At 40.8% G+C, this 22725-nt stretch overlaps 3 protein-coding genes and 1 long non-coding RNA gene across 4 annotated transcripts; 2 read left to right on the top strand and 2 right to left on the bottom strand.

The window, feature by feature from the left end:
- The first annotated feature begins 638 nt into the window (after positions 1-638).
- Positions 639-4661, top strand: atf4a (activating transcription factor 4a). The gene is made up of 4 exons (XM_028018987.1): positions 639-810; positions 2254-2430; positions 2631-2927; positions 3007-4661. The coding sequence occupies exons 2-4, from the start codon at positions 2382-2384 to the stop codon at positions 3933-3935; spliced, it is 1275 nt and encodes a 424-aa protein (XP_027874788.1). The 5' UTR covers positions 639-810; positions 2254-2381; the 3' UTR covers positions 3936-4661.
- Positions 4662-11144: 6483 nt separating this feature from the next.
- On the bottom strand, positions 11145-12621 carry LOC114145432 (uncharacterized). The gene is made up of 3 exons (XR_003595689.1): positions 11827-12621; positions 11498-11561; positions 11145-11285 (listed from the first exon to the last, which is right to left on the bottom strand). It is a non-coding gene; the product is annotated as an uncharacterized LOC114145432 (long non-coding RNA).
- A 628-nt stretch (positions 12622-13249) lies between these two features.
- LOC114145430 (uncharacterized) lies at positions 13250-18335 on the top strand. The gene is made up of 4 exons (XM_028018988.1): positions 13250-13392; positions 14478-14592; positions 16034-16298; positions 17456-18335. The coding sequence occupies exons 3-4, from the start codon at positions 16035-16037 to the stop codon at positions 18119-18121; spliced, it is 930 nt and encodes a 309-aa protein (XP_027874789.1). The 5' UTR covers positions 13250-13392; positions 14478-14592; position 16034; the 3' UTR covers positions 18122-18335.
- Positions 18162-22236, bottom strand: LOC114145431 (proteinase-activated receptor 3-like). Its single transcript, XM_028018990.1, has 2 exons — positions 21211-22236; positions 18162-20102 (listed from the first exon to the last, which is right to left on the bottom strand). Exons 1-2 carry the CDS (start codon positions 21568-21570, stop codon positions 19575-19577), a joined length of 888 nt encoding a protein of 295 aa, XP_027874791.1. The 5' UTR covers positions 21571-22236; the 3' UTR covers positions 18162-19574.
- Positions 22237-22725: the final 489 nt, after the last annotated feature.

Here is a 22725-nt window from a genome sequence, read left to right as displayed (position 1 = left end):
AATAAGAAGTCAGAAGAAAGACTACTAATTTAACTGCAAAAACGTAACTACACAACAAAATAAACATAAAATCCAACTTGTGACCGAAAGTGAATGGAAGAGAACCTTATTAAATTTATCTCTATAAAAATACTTTTACTATATATTTATATATATGTACTACTAGTATATATATATATACTAATCCTTGCGAGAACGAGACATTACTACAAGAGATTACTGTTAAAACGTTCTAGAAATGCATACAAATAATTTTCTCATTATGTAAAAATGCATTAAGAACATATGAATGAAAGTGTTCCCCATAAAGGTATTTTCTGTTTAGCAACACGATATTTGTGTCAGCTGAAAACCAAGGATGAGTGCCAACAAACTGCTTCTTGATTTACTGTTTACATCCTACACTGACCTACATTTGACGTAGGAGTTCTGTTTTGAAACTCTGCCAGCTGTCGATGACGTTCACAGGGATGAGTTTGTTTTAAACTGCACCATTCTCCTGGTGAGCGGAGCTACCCGTGTCTTCGTTCGTATTCGAACCCCCTCGTGCTGTCATTATAGTGAAAACAAACGCCTCTAATGAATAGCAATCGCGGAAGAATACAGGAGGCAGTGCTTCGACTCTCTTATAGCTCGGTGCGGTCGTCTCCGCCTGTTCTTCGGTTGTGTAGCTGTACATTGAGAGAGATAGTCGTCAGAAGCTCCAAAGCTCAAACATGGCAGTGTAAAGGCGTGCGGCAGCAACTTTTGCAGCGGCAAAAACTCGGCAGTGCAGCGGCTAAGTGCACTGGCTATTTCTTGCAAAATGGCGTAAGTATTTTTGATTCATTATGTCACATTGCGAGGCCTTTAGAATGGGCAGTTTTGTGTCTCCCATTGTTGCCTTTGCTACGTGGCCTCGCGTTTTGAAGTTTTATCGATTACACGAAATATTTTAAATTATAAGAATTTAGTGGTTTGGTGTCAAATTTCAGCGTGGCGGCTGTTGCTGACCACCCGGCGGCAATTTATGATGACTGTACCTAATCAAACGTAGGGCTTATGTCGCCTAATATAAATGGAAATTCATACAATTGTTTTTATTATTTACAGAAGTGCAATAAAAGCGGTAATACACGTGCGTATTTAAACAGTTGTCGTGTTTGTATACATTAGACACTGTCGACGTGGCGTGGCCAAAATGGCGCGGGCCGTTTTTTCCACCCTCGTTCGACCGCCATGCACAGATGGCGCGGTTGTGAAAATGGCGGTCATCCTCACACATCTTAGCGGTGACTCATACAAGAGGGCGGAGCCTGTCGCCCAATGCATGACCAAATTAGGAAACGTTATTCCCCGGTGGAGGGCGGGGCGTCTCTCATCAAACACGCATTGACGCTTTAGGCGCAACTAGCTGGAACTGGCCTCCGCCCCAACAGCAGAGATGTAACCAGAATGTTAGCAGCTTCATTCAAGGAAGTGAAAATGTTGAATTGGTTTCAGCACCGACACTGGCCAAACCTGAATTGTTGCATATTATGTAGCACCATGCTTCATAGTTGCTAATTTCCTTCACTTTGTGTTCCACCCTTTTGTAGATTTCAATACAAATATTCTATATCAACCATTTTTAATTTATTTCCATGAATGACGTATTTGGCATAAGTACTTACTACAATAAATATTTGCAAAATTTCTGACTTCCAACCATGTATATGACAGGTTATTGTTTTTTAATCTCAAAGAATAAACAGTATATTTTCCCACATACACACATAAGAATTGGGGCTAGGTATTGTGCAAGTTTAGGAATGTTAGTGATTTAATCTGATTTAGTTTGTTGTACTATTAGTTGATTTACAGCACATAAATTATTCTCACCTCAGGAAAATATGAGGTCTATGCACATAATATAATTACAAGCCCTTAAGAAGTATTCGCTTTAAAGAAAACGGCGCATGTCAAAACGTTAGTCTGGCTCTGTGTAATGAAGGGTCGGTCAGTGAACTCGTAAACTTGTAAAATGTCCCATACTAAATGCATCAAGTAAACGCTGGTAACATAATTGATAAAACAAAACAAACATTTAGAATGGGAATCAGTGTCCTGAATGGCATATGAAAGAGTTGTATGCCATGTGTTCCGTGTGACGTGTACATTAAGGTCCCCAGAGCAAATGTGATTGTTTTCTTTTTAATTGAAATCAATACGTTTTTAATTGTAGGAATATATTTTACATTTCTATTAACCATGACGCAATGCTTTCCCCCCCAGGTCTCTCTCAGCAACCGCCCTCAGCTTTGCTGCCCTCGACAGCAGTACCAGACCCCTCGACTTGCTGACGTCAGATTCCCGTTTGTTTCCCCAAACCCTTTTGAGGCCATTACCGACCAGCAGCAGCCATGACGCTCTCCCAGCTAGCCTTGGAGGACATGGAGGCCCTGTACTCAGGTTCGTGTTTGGGCGGCGGATGTTGTTGACGCTTTATTTCCAATACAGAATATTGAGTATAAACTATTGACTCAGAGGTTTTGCAAAAAGATTCATCTTGTGTCTCACTTTGAAATATTTGCAGGGAGATGTTTGTGTTTTTTTTTTTATATAATTAGTCTTTGGTAGATTTGAGTCTCATGGTAACTGCTTGTCCACAGGGTCCTCGTTTTTGATGGCTGACCCCATGGGGCCCCTTCTGGACCAAGATGAAGAAGAAGCTTTTTCTCCTTCCTCCTCTTTCGAGGTGAAGGCGCCTGCTTCGCCCTCCCTCTCTTTCTCTTCTTCCTACACATCCTCCACTTCTCCTTATCAGACGATGTCCTTCTCCCCGTTCTCCTCCACTTCCCCTCCTCCGTCCCCTCCCCTCTCTCATCCCACCAAGCCTGAAGCCGAGCTGCTGTCCCTGCTGGGAGCCAGCGATCTGCTCAGTGGCCACGGAGCAGCTGATGGCAGAGGTAAATGGTTGCTTAAAAACTGTCTGAAATGCTTTTTTCATTGAAGCTTTACCAAAGCTAACAATCTTTTTGTCAACAGATGACGATTTGGGCGACATGGAGTGGATGTCAGAAAAGATCGACTTGAGCGACTTTGACTTGGAATCTCTAATTGGCTCTTGCTCAACCGAGTTGCCAAGCTCCCCTGAAGATCTCCTGGCCTCACTTGATTCCCACATGGATCTAGATTCCTTTGACAAAACCGTCTCATCCCTGCACATCAGCCCAGAACCAGACGTCCCCTCATCACTTCCAGAAGCCCCTCCTGTGGCTGAAGACGAGGTGGTGCTAGATCAGGAACTTGTCCTGAAGTCCGAGCCTTCATCGCCACACCCTTCGTCATCTCCCACCTCTCCGGCCTACACATTGGAGCTGGGGAGTGAAGTTGATGTCTTGGATGTTGAGAAAATGTCCCCATCTGTCGCCACTGCCATCATCTCAAACTCCAGTGAAATCCTTCAGACCACCAGTCCAATTGTGCTCTCTCTTCCCACCACTCACTTCGTAGTTGTTCTGTCAAACAAAGATGCTCTCCCCAATCAGTCCCATAGCACCGCTCAGTCGAGCGACTCTGAAAGCGACTCCGGCATAGAGTCGGCTGCCGGGTCGCCCCCACGTCGCCCGTCCCCCCCGAACTCCCCCGTCGCCGGTTCCTCCAGAACCAAACCCTACTGCAAACTACAGCCTCCCTCCCCCAAGACCCCCAAAATCAAATCAGTGTCTGGTGCACCCAAGGTGGTGGAAAAGAAATTGAAAAAGATGGAGCAGAACAAGACGGCCGCCACTCGCTACCGGCAGAAGAAGAGGGTCGAGCAGGAGCACCTCAGCTCGGAACTGGAAGACCTGGAGAGTAGAAACAACGAGCTGAAAGAGAAGGCGGAGTCCATCAGCCGAGAGATCCAGTACCTCAAGGACCTGATGGAGGAAGTCCGCAAACACCACCGTGGGAAGACCGCTTCAGTCGCCTAGACACCAGGATATGGCCCAATCTCCGCAGTTAAGAGTCATGGTGTCTTTAGTTTCTGTTTCCATGTTTGCGCGCTTTACCGAAGTAAACTATTTTGTAGCGTTAGGAAATTAGAGGTTGGTGTGTGAAGGTGTTGAAACAGGTTCCTGACAGGGAATGTTTTAGAGTTTGAGAAGAGTATGGAAGTTAATGAGATTAGCTAGCAACGGAGGGCTGAGGGGTAGTTAGGTGAAGCATCTGTACATGCTAGTCTCTCAGCCCCCTGTTTGAACTGTGACTTTACATCACCACCTGTACAAACTGGCAGCTTCTGCGTTTATTTTGTAGACTAGGGATGCAAAACGGGAATCGAAGTAGCTCAGTTGTCAACCAGACCCAAGAGTAGTAAGTAATATTTCTGCAAAGTATGATCTTCCTTCCACCTTGACGTTGCAGAGTACTTTTTAACCTGCTATAACCCCCCAGTTTCATCTTCCTCTTGACAGCTTCAAGTCCAGAAAGGGGCCTAATAATTTTCAAATGGTTGGTCAAAAATCAACAAGAATTTGTGTAAATAGTCTTTTCTTTTTTTTTCCTCCCCCATCACTTGGTTGTGGATTTGTGACTATTTAATGGTAGATAAATCTTGATGTCTGCTGTAGTTTCCTGACTTGATGCACATGGTTGGCTTGTAAAACGCATTGCTTTCGGGTTGTTTCCTAATAAAGATCTATGGATACTAAACATGACGTTCTGCCTCTTTTCAATATGATTGGCAATACATTTGATCCATACACCAGCCTTCAGTATGTTGGTCATAAAACATGGTTAGGCAGTGTTGGTACTTAAAATTCAGTACTTGTATAGAAAATAATGTATAGCAGTAGTTTCAGGCACATTTGATCCTGTTAAGGATTATTACCTGCCTAAAATACCTCTTGACAACATTGAACTTGGAAGATTTATAATGTTTGTACTCTGAAATCAGTAATTGAGATTATGTAGGATCAATTTACAACAGAAGGCACTTAAACGTAATTTCTGTTCAATTGTATTTCAGTTGATTGTAGATAAGAGATCCCTGCAGAACCTGGCACACTAGCAGCCGTCTTCCATTACTGACTGGGGGTTTGAGAAGACAAAGACAAAACCGATACAGGATAATGCATATAATAAGGCTTTGGTCAAATCTCAAAGTATGTTTGTGTTGCAGCCGTTCTGTTATAGTCCTGTGGTGTGAGGCACAAAAAATAACTGAACAAGTCTGAAACTAAATGGCTGTTTATTTAATTTTAAATAGTGTCACATCTGAAAGGAAAGACGCATTGACAGATTGCACCAATGAAAAACGTCCTGTATTTTTTGCTAGCGCCCAACTGCTTAGTGAAGGAAGTGTGATGGTGTGTGGTAACATCTAACGGTTAAATTGTGACAATGCCAATATGTCTTGTTTCTACAAACTTCAATCATCCGATCAACAAAACAACCCAATCGACTCTTAAGAAACACAAAATTGTTCAGGCAAAATGTACTAGATGTGCTAAAAGGAATTTAAAACTTCCAAATAGATGCCCCACATTAAATACATCTTCAAACGATATCCGAATAGCTCTAATTAGAATTGCTTCGTGCTAAACTTTCCTTTGAATTGTAAAGATTGTAAAATGCAAGATGTACTCAGATTGCGACATATGAGGGAAGGGTCTCGCGTTCACACCTTGCGCTAAAAGTACATCTGTCATGAAACGAGAAGCGAAACAGCTGGGGGAGGAAGCGGATTTAGATAATGGAACTTGTAATTCTGGAACCAGACTAGTCAGACAGGAAACGGATAGTGTTCCGTTTTTTCAACGCCCGACACGCCAGGTGGCATTTCACCTCGTGACAACAAAACTTGACCAAACGCAGCTACAGAAAGCAGTACAACAAACAACCTTTCAAATGTCTGACATCTTTTATTCTTCCTGTGTATGATTACAATATCCCCCTTTTGTTGGGGAATGAAATATTTGCTTTTATCTGCTTTCTCCTAAGCAGCTGTGTAAATTTAGTCTTGGCACTAAACTCCTTTAAGCACACATCTACACCATAAACGTCTCCTTGGTGTATTTGTCAGCAACAACAATCTTGTCCTCTTCAGACGACAAAAATAAGCACCACAGTCACAACAAATAACATTTATACATATAATCATAAAAAATACCTGTTAATATATTCAATCAAAAGAAATATTCAATTGATGTTTGAAGGTTTTTTGTTATGTATTTCTGGAAAGAAATTAATGTAATTAAAGTACAAAGCTAACCTTGTGCTCATTACACAGATTATGTCAACAAAATGTCAATTCTAGCTAAAAGTCAGGACACCCTGCCCTGAATAATGTGTGTCACCCACTTTTAGCTGAAATAACCCTACACAGACTGGACAGTGTGTCCCAACACCAGCTCTAACGTGAACCTTAGTTAAGATGTCTTGCTCTGAGGACGAGGGCCGGTTTTGTGTGGAAAGCAATGAAAATGCTCTTTAAAGCTCCACCTAATGATGAGTACTCTGGTAATTATGAGAAAAGCTTTGAAAATGTTTCACTGAGATCATGCAGAGATCTGGAAGTGCCCGGTTGTCCTGCACCTCGCCAGGACGCATCGGCATTTAAGATTTTTCAACGACACATTTCCTGCCTTGTTCCAGTCGAGATGGGCAGACGATGCACATGATCGCTAGAGGAAAAGAAAGACAGGCTACTCTTGTTCTTGTACATTCCTCTACTTAAAAACAAAACAACGAAAGCAGTTTCAGCTGGCCATGTGCCGGCACATTTACGTTCACGCACGTTCATTTAAAAAAAGAAGGAAGATTTTAAAAAAAGGGTAACCTTGTGCAAATTATGCCGAATTTGCACACCTAGAAACTCAAATTACCAACATACATTTTCTAAACCGTGTAAATTAAGCATTTACCTACTGATCTAAATGTTTTTATTCTTGACTCCATTATGATGAGACATCCTGTAGCAGTAAATCATTTTTCTTTATTGGTAATAATGGTTTACTTTGAGGGGAGGAAGGCTGCGGTGTTAAAATTTGTTAACTCAAAAGGACAGGTTCTTCTAATGTTTTTGTCTTTTGACAGTACAGGGGACAAGATCTACAGCATGTTGGGTAGTTTGGGTTCACTGCAGTTCTCCATTGAACAGGTGTTCATCGTAAACAGTCCGCTGAGTTCCCACAGACTCAAACCTTTTACGTCATCGCAGAGTCGAGTGTAAATGTTGAGTCCTGGGAAAATGTCATCTTGGAGACGCCTGGTGTAGAATGAACTTCCTCAGTAATACTTTGTCTGGTGCGTATGAGTCTGCATGAATAGACTATCAGTTTGACTGACAGAAACCTTAACATTTTATTTAGGTACACCTTGCTAGTAATGCGCTAGACTTCCATTTTACAATACTGCCTTTATTCTTCATCGAATGGATTCAATAAAGTGTTATATATCTTATGTAACAAATAGCAAATTTTTAGCTTAACCTCCGTGACGCTAATCTTAAATTTCACCATGTCACCAAAGTGCTCTACTGGACTGAGATCTGATGACAGTAGAGTTGGAGTTCAAAAGAACAGCTTGAGATAATTTGAGCTTTGTTCTAACCGGATTGTTCTAATGGAAGCAGTCATCAGAAGAGGAGTACGCCGCAGTTATGATGGGGTAGATTTTATCTCTGACATTTCCTGGGTGTTAAACAATGACCCGATGGTACTGTTGGTAGCATACCACCAGCATAAGCTTTAATTGTCAAAACAACACAGGACGGATCCCTGCTTTCGTGTCAAATTTTGACCCTACCGTCTGAACGATACAGCTGAGACTCACTGGACGAGGGAAATGTTTTCCCTAATCTGTTGGTGTCCAGTTTGGGTCAACCTGAGTGAACTGCAGCCTCAGGTAACTACAGCCGGCAGACACACCACATGGTTTGGTCTTCAAGATTCCCATCTGCTTCAAGATTCTCCTAAAATTAACTGACCAGGACATTTGGTACCAACAACCATGATACAATCGAAGTCAAACAAATCCCTTTGCACTTCCTCATTCAGATGCTCAGTCGAAACTCAAGCAAGTCTCCTTTCCCACGTCTAGACGCTGATTGAACTGGTGATCATAGTGGCTATTTTACTTCCTGGTATTGTCTTCAATATACAGTTCAGAGTTGAAGCCTGGTGTAAAATCACTATACCTATTTCTGATTCCTGCCCTTTGCAGCGTGTACTTTAGTATTCGAAGTGTTGCAGTTCAAGCTGTAGAGACTACCCTGAGGTTTTGCCATTTGCACAGCCAGAGTGGGGGAGCTATTTGTAGGGCAGTGACACCCTCTGGATTTTAACATGTCTATTTCTGACTGATTTGAAATGCAACTGAGGCAGTGGGATAGTGCTTCATGGCTTCAGCTACAAGTTTAGGGAATTTGAGAATGAAATATAGAAAATTCTTCAGTCTTTTTTTTTTTCATTAAAAGGAATGTAACCCAATCATAACCACTAAAAATGCATTGGTTTTTTTTTCTGCATGTATTTTTAGGGGACAAACTTCAAGAAAACTGTGAACTCAACTGAAACACTGAGTTCCTTTAAATCAAGTCTAAAACCCCAACTGTTCAGAGTTGCCTTTGATGATAGTCTGAACGTATTAGACGTCTATTGATGATTTTGATCATCACATTTGACAAACTGCAATGTCTACTGCTTGTTTCACAATACATAGTTCCCCCAAATACACATAAGTGGGGGCTTGTCCGGGATTATGTTAAATATGGCAAAAAATAAGTTTTTAATAAGTGATCCTACCTTACAACAGTCTAATGTCTGTGGAAAAGATGATTTATGTGAAATTGCTTCACATTACGGTGCCTCTGTGTCTAAATCTCTGCTCAAAAGTAAATGAAAATCTTTAGTTTTTTATAGCTTGGTCAAAAAATATATTATCCTTTGCTGTCTAAGGAGGATTTAGGGGACTAACAGTGATGTCACATGAGAACTATTATTAGTGATTGTATTATATTTTTAATATTTTTAAACTGCTTTATTGCTAAAATGTGTTTAGGTCAATGCGTTTGAAAACATAGCCTTTAGTTCTTAAAAACTTTCTACCTTTACTTTGAATTAATGTTCTAATAATAATAATAATAAGTTCCTTAATCTATGATTTTTTTATTAACGTCACACAGTTTTAGGGAATATTATATGAAAGGAATGAATTGGACCTGGGCGCTTTCTCTGCCTACAAGTCAGAGGCTGGTTTGAGGCTACGGTCCACACAGTTTACTGTAAATAAAGTTGGTTGTGTTGGTGAGAAAAGCTCACGGCTCTTAATATCGGACTACCAAACATGTTCTGCTGCCAAAGACGTTTTAAAGTGAGCCTTGTTTTACCAGGAACAGCAGATAACTCTGTTTTTATTATAATGTAACTTTGTATTCTAATGTCAGATCACTTTTTTTTATAGACATAATTCAGATTGCACTGTACGACAATAGCAGCTTTATTTCAGGTAAAGGTTCCCTAAACAATCAAAAATCCCCTAAACACCAGGGTGTGATAAAATGCATAGCAGTTCTGCCTGAAGCAACAGCCTGCTACTAAATTAACTGTAGCTGTTGGTCTTTCAGAAGACGTTTTTACGTCTGGTCCTCTCTATTTTATTTTCATAATGAATAAAGTTCTGTCAGAACCTGGTTTTTCCCTGCGGTCTCAGGGGATCAGTGTTCCTTCCTTCAACAGGAAAAAGTACTTTTTTTTCCTCTTCTTAACACCTTTGCCTGATACCAGTAAATGAAAGAAGAACCCGAGAAACAGAAACTCTTGCTAGCAGGGGAAAAAGCGAAGCGGCTGTCGATGAGAATTTTCACCTTTCATCAGACATCGCTTGTATTATGCAATTTCCTTTAAATATTTCTTCATTTTGCTCTTTATCCTCTGTACTTCTGTCTTCCTTTTTTTTTTTAGCTTTACCAGAAATGAACCGGAATTCATCTGAAACCTCTAAGACCAGGAAGACAATATCATTGCTTCAAACTTGGTAAAAAACAATTGTGATTTCAGAGTGGTTTGCAATGCGACGTTCATCCAGCAGCCATTGAAACTCCGACATTTTGGTTACATGAGTCGCCCTCTCTCCTCCTGAGCCGGGTGAATCAGCCTCGTCTTCGGCTGACATCGTCCGCGGAGGAAACCTGAGCGGCTCAGCTCCTTGCTGAGGTCATGGGCTGCGGGATTAGGAAGACAGATTTACTCCTCCGAAGTGGGACAGCACGTTTGATTGAAGTCTTTCTGTGAAGACACTGGCAAATAATCTGAATTTGTTGCTGAGATGTAAATATGATATTGTATCAGGGCAATATGAACATAGAAAGAAATTTCTGATTGCAAAAGTCTAAAATTTTGTAAAAAAAACCCAAAAAACAAAGATTCAGAAATTTTGAGATTCATTTCAGATTCTTTCTAGAGAAAACCTTGAAAATGTCTGAGTCTCACATATCATACATTTTCCAATTGTGAAGCTCGAGCACATTTTCATCTTTTCAAACACAGAAATGTCCTAGTTTTTTTTCTGAGATTAATCTCAAAGTTTTGAAAGTTTTTCTAACAAATTTTGGACTTTTCAAGCTCAGAAAGGTCCTTGTTTTTGTCTGGAAAATTTCCACGTTTAATCTCAACATTTCTATATGTTTTTTCTAGCACATTTTATCTTTCAAACTCAGAAATTTCCTTGTTTTTTTTCTAGAAGATTTATGACAATAATCTCAAAACTTCTACATTTTTTTTCTAACAGACTTTTGACTTCTTAAACACAGGCATTTCCCTGTTTTCTTTTTTTGCTTTCTTTTTGGAAAATTTCTGAAATTAATCTCAAACTTTTTGAGTTTTTTCCAGCAAATTTTTGAATTTTCATACTCAGAAATCCCCCCCCAAAAAAGTTGTTTTGGTGGAAATGTACTCCACCTATTTTTAATTCTACGATTACAGGGTGTGGATGAGACTATTATCTGGTCAGGCCTTGTTTAGCGTTACAATAGAACAGGAAAGGTGATGTTTCTTGTACGTCCAATCAAAACAGTGAATATGTGGGTAGTTGTGTGTGTCATCATGACTAAGTTATTCTAGTAGTTCTGTTGAAAAAGCATGCTGACTAAATGGGGAGATTCTAAATATGTGAAGAACATAAACAGAAAATACGGTAAGTGTTTCACGTAAATGTTTATTCATAAAATGGACTTTTTTTCTTTTATAACATTTAAATTCCTTTGAAGCTCATGGTTTTTGTAGCTCGAGGGCGCCCCCTTGTGTCACTTCTTTAGTCTGCAAGCTGCGTCTTCCACCAAACTTGTTTGGAAAGAGGACAAAGACTTTAAAAAATGCCAAAAATCATCAATTAATTTCTGTCGCCTTTTCACATTTGACAGTTTAACCTAGTTATAAAGCACACAGCAGAAATGCTCATCCCTCCACTGACTTTCTCTGCTCAGAGATTTGGTCACACTGCTTTCTGTCCTACACACAGATCAAGAAAAACACTTACTGAATTAAAATCTTACCCAGCAATGCTGTTCTCTCCCTCTCCATCTTCAGCTGCTTGGTATGATGACAGTTTTTTTTCCCCTGAATGCGTCAAAAACTAAAGAAATAATAGTTGATTTTAGGCAGAACAAAAGCCAAAACCCAGCGTCACATGTTGTAAAGAAGTAGAAATTGAATGAGACAAAATCTTGACAGACTTTTGTTGTTTTCTCTTACTTTGCTGGGAAAGCAACATTTCTGTTAGTCTGAACCACAGAAGTAAAGTATGCACAAAAATAGCAATAATAATAATAATAACAATAATAAAAAAATCTAAATTTCTCATTTTATCTGTGACTCAACTTACACAAAATACGCAGCACTGCACACATACAGTGAATGGGTGGATTCCCACGCTGCATATCCACTGAGTGGCTCCAAGCTAACTGCGCAGACGTGAAATTATTTTACTTTTGCTAAAAAATAAATAGCAGCAAATTAGGAAGTAAAGTTGTCTGGAGCTTTAATAAAAAAGAAATAATAATAAAAATAGTCAAACGAACAAACTAGTTGCAAGTATATTGTGTTATGTTTGTAACGATGACTGGAATCAATAAAGGTTTCAAGACAAAAAAATGGGTCGTGGCAATTCAATTTAAACAAAAAAAAATTTTTTTTTAAAGTGTCGCTATACATCTTGTTATGATAGCTCTATGTACAGGTTTTGCGTCGTAGACGTGAAAATCACTTCAGTGTTCAGCGAGTTATTGATTAAAAGCGAGTGGGCGACCTTTCCAAGATGGCGGCCTCCCTGCAGTGCATGCGGCTTCTACTCAAACATATCTATGCTACATGCCAGCAGACCAGAGCATAGTTTTGTTTTTCGTCGCACCGGTATGGCAGGCCGTTGTAACATAAAATCGGTCTCCTCTGTAGCTGGCGAAATCAAAACGGTCAGAAAATGGCAGAAAGACTTGAGCAGAATGAAATATTAGGAAACATGAACGGACTTTAAGGTTGCTTCAGAAATCTGCAAATAATTCTCTGCTTATTCTATCATCCAACAAACACAATGTGCTGCGGCTCTGGAAAGCTGAAAGTGCTGCTGTCAGCTCTTTCCCAAGCGGAAATTGGTGCCTGATAAAAAAAAATTAAAAAATTTTAATTAAAAAAAAAAAAAAAAAGTTCATTGTTTTATTGAAATTTCAAAATATGCTATGTACATCTGTGAGATTTTGACTGGATGGAAACGCAAATCCAAACTATCAGTATGTCTCTCTGACTAATCTGAATGTTAATGCAAGATGTCTGAAATAGAAAACCCGACTGAAAATATCTGTAATTGATTTTAAAATCAATTTTGACTGGTCAAAATTACAGGTCTGCATACCTTTAATTTAGTTTTGTCTAGTTGCTATTTGCTATCTGCAATATTAGTCAAATCCATAATCTCCTATCTAAAACCTTTAAGATATAATTAAGACTTAGAATCATAACTAGTCCAAAATAAAAAGTGAGATATCTTTGATTTACTTCATGCCTAGTCACAATTTTAGTTGAAATATGTTTCAAATGGCGAAATGTCTTGAATTAAAGCTTCCCTACAACTTGATAGCAAATCTGACGTCATTTATACTCAATTTGAAATGTCTAAAATTGGTACTCTGTCTTGTGAAAATAGAATTAGAGATATTTTACCAAGATTTTCAGATCTCTGGAGCGTGGCGTTAAAACGGCCTGCCATAGTTTCATCAACCGCAAGTCTGAGTCAACAGATTTCAGCCGCTTACCGGAACTCCGTCTCCACACCTTCCCGCCGTGGTTCTCCCGACCCGGAGTTTCCGTGGCGGGTTAAAGAAGTGGAGGACCGCTCGGGTCTCGGATGGTGTTTCATCCCTGCAGGCTGTATGCTGGTTAGGCTCCTTTTTCGCAGGTAAAAAAAAACAACAAAAAAAAAGGAGCCCGGCTCCGTGCAGGTGACTGAATTCGCGCAGGGATCTTCAGGTGTAGAAAAGGAATATTCCTGGGATGGTGGGACGAAACATTATAAATGTTTATTTTGTTAAAAAAAAAAAAAAACATTTTGTGGCAACGACAGTTTCATGAAGTGGTTCTGAAGGGCGATCACCTCCTGCTCTGGAGGTACGGACAGTAAAGAGACCAGCGGGTTTTGGACCCTCAGTGTTGGTTCGAGATGACAGCTGGGTTTTATTCTGAGAAACTCTCGGATGAGGAGAATTGGATGCCGTGTCGCGGGAGCGCGCATCGCTGCGAACTGATGAGAAAATGGACTGAAACACGAGCGAAGAGGCAACTTTTGGAGACATTATCACGTTTCTTAACCTGCGTGGCCTATTTATTTTTTCCCCCAAATACTGTCTTATTGATATGAAACTCATATCAATCACATTTCATATCAATAAGACAATATTTGGGGGAAACAGTTGGGGCACGCAGGCTAATAATTTGCTCTGCCAAAACATGCGTCGCCCTAATAACTTGGAGAAATAAAGAGTTAAGAGGGGCCCTTACAAAAAAGTCCCATGAAAATCACGTGCGATTCACATGTTCCACATGTGATTTTACCACGAAACGTTCCGAAATCACACGAATACATGTGATTCACATCGTTCACATGTAAACATTTGTGTGAACCACATGTGACTTTCACATGTGATTTTCATGGGATTTTTTTTGTAAGGGGGATTTCACATTTTCTACACACTCACACTTCTTCTCTGAGCCACTAGTATAAGTTTCATATTAATAGGACGAAAATGAGGAGAAAATAGACCGTGCAGATATTGGCAGGCGCAGAAATCGTATTAACAACAACAACAAAAAAAGCATCTCCTCCTAAATTAAAAGACTTAAGGATGATATAAAATCTTCTACATAACGATACTAGCTCTATGTTCTCTGTTCATGCGTTAAAAGAAAAGGCGGGGAATTTCAAACGGAGCGGAAAACATGATCATCAGACACCGAAACATTTCACTCATATGTGTCTCCATACAGGCGCCAGCGATGCGCGCTCCCGCGACAGGCCACGCGTTTCTCGGCGTAACACCTGCTGGGTTGAGACTCTTTCTCCTGAAGTCGTGAGGTATCCCTCCGCGCCGCTCACACTGAGGTAGAGTAAGTGTTTAGTTTTATGTTCCCACTCTTTATTATCAGTCCCCGCTGAGGACATTTGAGCTGGTTTCGTTTTATTAACCTTCAGTTAATCGTCTGCTTTGCTAGCTGTACGTCAGCGCCGCCATTTATGTTCTGGTTAGAACTACAGTAGTTTCTAAAGGGAATATATTTCGGTCCAGTTTTCCAGACTTGCTGTCTCGGCACAACAGAATAACAGGTTTCCTTAAAAAGTATTTCCTCCCCTGGTATTTATGAGCCTTTAACAAATTAGACTGCTGATGCTTCGGATACTAAACTAACCTGATCCATTTATCTTAAATAATTCCTTGCTTCCCTTTCGCTCGGGTTTCACTCGTAGAACAGAAACTTCTTACAATCTGATTGTCTTTTTACATTTTTTGTTTGTGAACTGCACAGAGCGGATTTAAGAGACTTTGAAGTTTTTGTACGCCAACCGATTCCCAGAAAACGAAAGTTGACTTACTCTCACGTTTCGAGTTCAAAAAGCGGTTAAAAAAAAATAATAATAATAATTAAAAAACATAAAAAGAGTTTCCAAAAACCTCCGTCATCACACCGGACGTTTAAATCATTAAATCATCAAACATTAAATCTCCACGGTGGAGGTCTAATGTTTGGCAGTTCGTGATCACTTAATTTAATAGTCTAACAGTTACCAAGGTGATCTAAACAAACCCAAAGATAAATATTAATTACGGATTTTGGTTCTAAACTAACTTAACTGCCCAAAGAGAAACTAAATGGATAGAAATTACAATTTACAAAATTTAACTTGAATGTCCACAGCAATATTTCTAAGCTCTGCTTGATTCAACATAAATACAGAGAGGGGCTAATCTGTTGATTATTGTTTTGGATTATTGATTAATAATTGGATAGTAGAAGGTGCTTAACTGGAGTTTTTGTTGTTTGCTCGGTTTTACAGAATTTGAACAGGTGAAGCTAAAACTATGTCACTTGAGGAATTTTGGGGAGTGCATATTCACAAAGTTTTTTTCTTTAGTCTTAAATGCAAACTGTGTCGATTCCTTTGTACAGTTTTGGTTTCGTTACCGCTCTGAGTATATTGCTCTCAATACTCCTGTTGACGATAAATCGACTACAAAATCCTTTGATGATTATTTCGACAATCGATTTATCGCGATACATCCAATTAATCGTTTCGACGCTACTTCACACTTATTACAGGGATATGAAGTGTTTCCCATGAATAACCAAGTTGCTTCAGAGTATTAGAGAGAATTTAAATGTTTGTCTGTGCTGATATCAGAATACTCTGGAAATCTGTAAAGCACTCGTTTAAAATCTCTTGTGTTATTTCTTTTAATGACATTATATGATAAATAAAGAAAACTCTCCCGTTCTACCTGGAAGGTAATCTCATCTATGTCCTCCTACGTCTCTCGGCTCCGCAGCATGTCCTCCGCTCTAACTCGTCATGTGATCTGGCAGTCCGAGGGGCTGGTGGCTTACCTGAACCCCCGGCCCTGGACCCCGGGGTCCGTGATCCTGGAGAGCAGTTCTACGGGCAGCGCAGGAGGCAGCATCTTCCACCTCGGCGAGTCCGAGTGCTCGACCTGGCTGCTGGGGGCGAGGACCGTCGCTGAGCTGCTGTGTGACCGGCTGGGTGTTCGGCGGTGTGCTCTGGTCAGCAGACCCCACAGAGACAGACCTGCTCAGGTGAGAAGAATTACCCTGGAGGAAAAATAAACTCAGACTGAAAGGATTTGCCCTTAGCCATGGCGGCTAGTTTCTATCACACAGAGGCTAGAGGGGGTGCAAATGGAGTTGGAATTCTTTCCGATGGAAACTACGAGTCTATTAGGCGATTCCAGCTGCAAAATCAACGCACATTCATTTCGCAGAACCCAAACAAACTCTACCGATCACTTATGGTTTGAAACTACTGTTGTGAAAGCTACAACATACCTGCAGGCTAACTAGCTAGCTAGCTACATCACTATGAAGACTGCCTGAATGTTAGCTTGTTAAGCTGCAGCTAACACCTAAAACGACGAATATTCTGCTTAATAAGAAAGTTTACCTAAAATTCTATATTAGTACCAGCCACTTATTAACACTTATTAACACCAAGTCTATCCTAAATAGATAATTCATATCTTAACCATACTAATGAAAGTCTTATAGTATAATATAATACTTTTATTATTTTCTGCTGTGGTTTAAAAAAAGAAAAAGCAGCAGTGGGCACAGCTAACAAAAAAGCTAGTTACGCCTTAAGGTTAGCGCAACTAGCACTGTAGCGGATATTAGTTTCGCTAATGCTAATAAAGTAGGATATAAACGTCTGGCTACTTGAATAATTATTAAGTTGATAACCAAAACTTTAATGTAGATGTTGAAGTTTATTCAACATACAGTTTACAAGAGAGCCGCGTCAAATTAGTGCTGTAGAATTAATCCAGAAAAGTTCATTAGTAGAAAATGCGCTAAATGTTAGCAAAAGAGATAAACGACAGATTAGCTCTGCTATTTGCACATTAGCAGAAGTGTGCCCACCACTAAAAGGACGAGGGGTCACAGTACGCGTTTTTGGTTTGTAAATATGTGGAAATAGCCTTACCTAAAACTGTTATTACTCCAAGGTAATTTGCTGCTTGTACCAATACAAATGAAATTGATCAGATTTTCTGTTTTTAAGGTTCCAGTTGCTGTTTCTTAATGACCTTTAAAGTATCACTTTAGCTGTGCGTGTCTGAAGCTTAAATACTGGAACGTTAAAGTAATAAGTGTCTTCTGCATATTCTTTCCACTTCAGGTGTTCTTGGTTTGCAATGCTTTGGTTGACCAAGTTGAATTCGCTCTGCTCCCAACAGATCCGTATCCTGCCCCTCCACGGTCTGGACGCAGAGTGGCGCCCCCACCTGGCCGGAGAAGAGGAGCACAACGCTCACGACCCGGGATACTGCACCTCCAAAACGGCTCCTCAATGGAGCGACTCCAGCCTGACCGACGTTCAGAGCCGAATCAGGGCGAGGCTGCCGCTCCCCGACGTGCCGCCGGACCTCACGTTCCTGGGCGACGACCCGGCTCACGCCGGCCTCTTCTCGCGCATCGTCCGAGGGGAGGAGAAGCAGTGGCGCGTGTGGGAGGACGAAAGCCACGTCGCCTTTCTCACTCCGTTCCCCAACTCCCCCGGCTTCACCGTGCTGGTTCCGCGGCGACCTCTGACCTCTGACATATTCCGACTGCAGAGAGGAGACTACGAAGCGCTGGTGTCGGCCGCCAGGAAGGTGTCGCTGCTCTTGGAGGAAGGACTCGGCGCCTGGGGGGTGGGGCTCATTTTCGAGGGCTTTGAAATCGACTACGCTCACGCCAAGCTGATCCCGCTGCCGTCACCGTCAGGGGAAGGAAACGAAGCCGCCACGCCTCGCTCCCCGCACTTCCACCCCACTTACCCGGGTTATGTCACGTCAGAGGACGGGCCTGAAGCTGACCCGGAGAACCTGAAGGAGCTGCATGCTAAAATTACTGCTGCTTAATGTCACTGCGTTCAACTCAAGGTTTTTTTTTTTTGTTTTGTTTTTTTTACCAATCACAATAATGTGCTTGTTTCCCGTCAGCCAAGCACGTAAATAATATAAATCATCAAGCAAGTATTTTGTCTCTCCATCAAAAACATCGACTTTTAATTCAGAAATCTGATTGAAATAATGTGAATACTAACATTCCAGTAAATGTAAAAATCTTTACAAATGAGACTCCAGCGTATGTATTTTAAATAGCTTCTTCTTTAAAATAGATAAACAAAACTCTTGGCATTGATGATACATTTTTAGACAAACTGATAACTAACTTCACCATATATTCAACACAAACGTTGCACACGCACAATAAATGAAACAAAACAAAAACAAACAGTTATTATAGAGAAATTCACACGTTATTAAATTTAATAAACCAGACGGATAATTGCTTGCAGTGCCACATATTTCCTGGAATATTTACTTCCTGACGTATTTAGCTAATCATCTTGCATAAACTGTGTAACCGCTCATTACATCACTGCTAATTGGTTCCACTGAGCATTTCTTGCTATGGGGCTAAATTAATTAGGTCCTAAGTGCCCATTAAGTGTTTTCTAAACCCCACACAGCTTTAGACTTTCATTAAAAATAAAAAGAGCTTAAGAGTTTCCGTAGCAACCAACAGTAATTCAGCTGATAAATTTAAACACCTGCGAGAGAAAGGTATATTTAAACAAGCTGCAAGATATGATTCAACTTTTAAAACTCAGTTGTTTAATAGAAAGCCTTTAATATTTTTAAACATATTTTATTTGATGTACAACTTTTTTTTTCTTTTTGCTAATTCAAATTAGCTACAATTGTTGCTATCACTGGTACAGAGGCATCAAAGAGTTAAAAGTGATTTACTCTTTTATGGCAGCAGCAAAATCTGAAAATGAGCCATTTAGTAATGAATGAGTCCAGTCTTTTCAATGGAAAAAAACAAATAAACTTTTAATTATTCTGTTCAAATATGATTTTGTTAAGTTATACTTTACCTTCTGAGTTAACCAAAGTCTCGAGGAATGTTTAATTAGTAGCCAAGACATCATGTTTCCCTCAGGTATAACTGCTGATGGGAAACAAGGTAATTTATTGTGTCTATTTAACTTAACAGCATAATTATTAACCTGGATGAACATAATTCAGTTCCTTGTTACTAATTGAATCATTTTATTCGAGTGGGTTCAACAATTCTCTTTCTTCAGCACAAGATTAATGGGATTATCTTCATTAGTTGGTAAATAAAAAATATTGAGGGCAACGAAGATGATAAAAAATAAAAATCTAAGCTCCCAGTCGGATAACGGGAGGAAACAAACGTTTTTCACCACATCGCCATGGTAGCTATTTATTTTAAGACTCTGTAGCCGTAGGGGGTGTCGGTAAATGTGGAGGACGGGAAGTGACTTCACACACGGCCGGGTCAAACCTTGACGTCGGCTGGGCTTTCCGAGGCCTTCTTGCAGCAGAAAGCGTTCAGTCCCTCCGACTTTGAGATGTAGAGCAGCGGCTCGATGCTGCAGCTCAGGTCCATGACGGCGAACACGCTGATGCTGATCAGACAGAGGTACTCGAACCGCGTGTAGTAAGACACGAAGGGCATGGAGGCCACGGGCGGGAGGTAGTTGAAGACGATGATGCCCAGGTTCTTCAGCACCATCTTGAAGGCCCTCTTCTTCACCGGGTGCATCTTTTCCTTCCCCGCCACCGAGTGCCGGAGGACCCAGATGACGGAGATGTTGCAGAAGACCATGACGGCGAATGCAAAGAGGATGACCCCGGAGAAGATGCCGGTCACGCTCAGAATGCCGTGGATCCCCTTGATGATGCTGTAGGGCATTATTAAACTCCAGATTACGATGCAAACGCAACCGCGGGTGATGGTCTCCTGGTAGCTCGAGAAAAACACTGGGTGTACGACAGCCATGTAGCGGTCCACGCAGATACACACCTGGGGGGGTACACACAGGGAGAAGGAACTATTTAGCATTTATTTTAATTAGCTCTATTAATTTGTTTGGCTTTTAGGGTTGTTAAAGGACACTGGTGCTTTTTCAGTGATGTTATCTAATTTGGGGGTCTGTGAAGAGCTCGACAAAAGCCTTCGTTCCCTTGTTAGCTTTTCACATTAGAACCGTGAACCTCTGAGTATTTGGGTTGATCTTGCGTGATGAACTGGAAGAACGAGGAGCAAAAGTGAAAAGCGAAATGAAAGTGATGGTTTTCAAAAACTTTCACAAGAGAAATGTGGTGTCTGTTTACATTCACCACCAGATGAAAGCAGCTTTGAATTCAAAGCACCGCCTCCAACCGCCCGCCGCGACAAAAACAAAATAAAACGCGCGAGCTCACAAGCGGCGTGCTGCGCTCGCGCGCAAGAGAACTACAGACACCGCGATATGAACTACAGACACCGCGATATTAGACGACGTGCTTCGACGAAGTTGTCGCCCTTTTTTTTTTTTTTTTTTTTTTTTTTTTTTGCTCGTGTGCTCTCGTCAGAAAAGCTGACAAGTTTCCGTTATTAGATATTTCGATATTTCGACGGACGGTCGGGCAGATATTCAGATACCGTTCCCTCAGTTCATCACAGAGAACCGTATCTGACCGGCTGTACGGAGCCGGAGCACCGATGATTCTTTTGTCTCCAAGGCTGAGGCGCTGACTTCATGACGAGCAATCTGCTTCTTAGGTTGAGAACAAACGGACTGGTTTTGTCTCACAGAGACCGAAACCAAGCAAACTGCTCCTAACGCCATGTTTAAAACGCCATGTTTAAAACTTGAACAGGGCCAGTCCGTGACATGATGTAGGCAAAGGCTAAGGGCGCCAGTCCAGTGGGCGCCATTAAAAGGGGTAAGGAAAAAAAAATATATATTTTCACTATTATTTTATAAAGCTCACCGTTAATAATATAAGGATTCTATACCAATCTAGCAAGGAATATAAAATACTTAATCTAATAATATTGATACTTTACTAAGCCCCACTCCTCCTTTTCCACTAGTTGGTTTGTTCCTCACAGTCACAGTAGAAGGACAAAGTCAAGAAAAACGTACAAGAAAAAGTGGTGCTAGGTCCTTCACCCCATACGCAAACCTCTGGAAGATCCAGATGTTTTTGTCGTCCAGCTCCATCCTGTTGACCAACTCTATAGGGGTCATCAAGCAGAAGTAGGCGTCCAGCACGGCCAGGTTGAGGAAGAAGATGTCCGACGTGGAGGTGTTCTTCTTTTTCGAAGCGATTTGCCAGATGACGAAGATGTTGCCCGGAGTGCCAACGACCAGGTTGATCACCTTGCACGCAAAGTAGAAGGCAAAGGGCTGAGGGGACACGACGCATTCTGGGTAATTGTACCAGAGCGGGCGAACACGACCCCCGGTGATGGTCGAGTTGTCATAAAGGCTGGCGTTCAACATGTTTTAAATCTGGAAGGAAATGCTAAAAAGAGAAAAAAAAAGAGTTAGAGTAAAGGTTATGGTTTATCATTCATGTCTAATCCATTAAGATCATACTTAATAGAGGAACATCTCATCAAACGCCTCACCTCAACACAACCCCGACCTTCTTATCCTGACGATCACTGGGACAAACAACTCACTCTACAAGGACCAAGTGTACCGTTTCAGGAATGGAACAGAATTTAGATCATGTGATTCCCGTTCGTAACATTGAGCTAGGTTGTAATTGGTCAGCTCCATGAACTTGAGTAGCTGTGTTCAGTGATTGGATGGTGTGGAGATGGATGGAAGGCGTGTTTAGGCTGTGGCGGAGATGGATGGTGGAGCAACTTTTTTATACAATGTGGAAAGGTATAAAAGCTCTCCTGTTACCCAACATTTCTCCTTTTTTGATTTTCGAAAATGATATTTTAGGTTACAGACTCTTTAGTAGGAAATATAACATAAGCCACCAATTGGATGGTAAGTTTCGTGTTTCTCCGGCAGCATGACGATTCTCCCATGAGTATTTTATCTACAGTAGCAAGACAGAAGCTTCATCGCACTGATGCAACCTGAAGCCGTAAACAACTGATGTAAGGTTGGCAAATGAGAAATCTAATGCAAGGTGTTACTGTAGGAGCTTCACAATGGACACAAATAGATGCATTATTATGTTGGTGCCAACTACTGTACAACATGGAGAGAAATGGAAGTGTTGTTTTCAAATTGTAGTGCGACGACATTTCTCTGGTACTTTAGACGTACTGGCTGGCCATGACTTCTGCAGGAGGCCTCCATCTTGACAGAAGGCTGAGCTGAGATCTTCAAATCATCCAAACTTTGTGTTCTGACCTCAAAAAGTCCTGAAATCATTAAGTTTATTCCGATAGTTAGGAACCACAATGAAACCGTGAGTAGTTGTACCTCTATGAATAAGGTTTTTTTTAGTTTGAATATTACATATGCCTGTAGCCTCCAAACCGTGTTTGTCCCTGAAAACACGGTAAACAAAGCTAATTGTTACATTTTTCAAATGAAGTGTCAACATTGTGATTCTGAAATGTTTTGTACTAATTACATCTTATTTCTCTTAAACTGTGCAAAAAGGTGGTGCAATGACTTTGATCATTC

Source organism: Xiphophorus couchianus, chromosome 5, assembly GCF_001444195.1.
Source record: "Xiphophorus couchianus chromosome 5, X_couchianus-1.0, whole genome shotgun sequence".
In the NCBI taxonomy this organism is placed as follows: domain Eukaryota; kingdom Metazoa; phylum Chordata; class Actinopteri; order Cyprinodontiformes; family Poeciliidae; genus Xiphophorus; species Xiphophorus couchianus.
Note: the sequence above shows the minus strand (reverse complement) of the source record. Positions and strands in the feature narration are given on the sequence as shown.

Excerpts from the sequence above, each read along its gene's own strand:
- LOC114145430 (XM_028018988.1), top strand. The coding sequence starts at position 16,035 with ATGTCCTCCGCTCTAACTCGTCATGTGATCTGGCAGTCCGAGGGGCTG. Across the intron at positions 16,299-17,455 it reads ACAGAGACAGACCTGCTCAG|ATCCGTATCCTGCCCCTCCA; the intron begins GTGAGAAGAATT and ends TGCTCCCAACAG.
- atf4a (XM_028018987.1), top strand. The coding sequence starts at position 2,382 with ATGACGCTCTCCCAGCTAGCCTTGGAGGACATGGAGGCCCTGTACTCA. Across the intron at positions 2,431-2,630 it reads CATGGAGGCCCTGTACTCAG|GGTCCTCGTTTTTGATGGCT; the intron begins GTTCGTGTTTGG and ends GCTTGTCCACAG. Across the intron at positions 2,928-3,006 it reads CGGAGCAGCTGATGGCAGAG|ATGACGATTTGGGCGACATG; the intron begins GTAAATGGTTGC and ends TTTTGTCAACAG.
- LOC114145431 (XM_028018990.1), bottom strand. The coding sequence starts at position 21,570 with ATGTTGAACGCCAGCCTTTATGACAACTCGACCATCACCGGGGGTCGT. Across the intron at positions 20,103-21,210 it reads ACCTAGCACCACTTTTTCTT|GTGTGTATCTGCGTGGACCG; the intron begins GTACGTTTTTCT and ends GTACCCCCCCAG.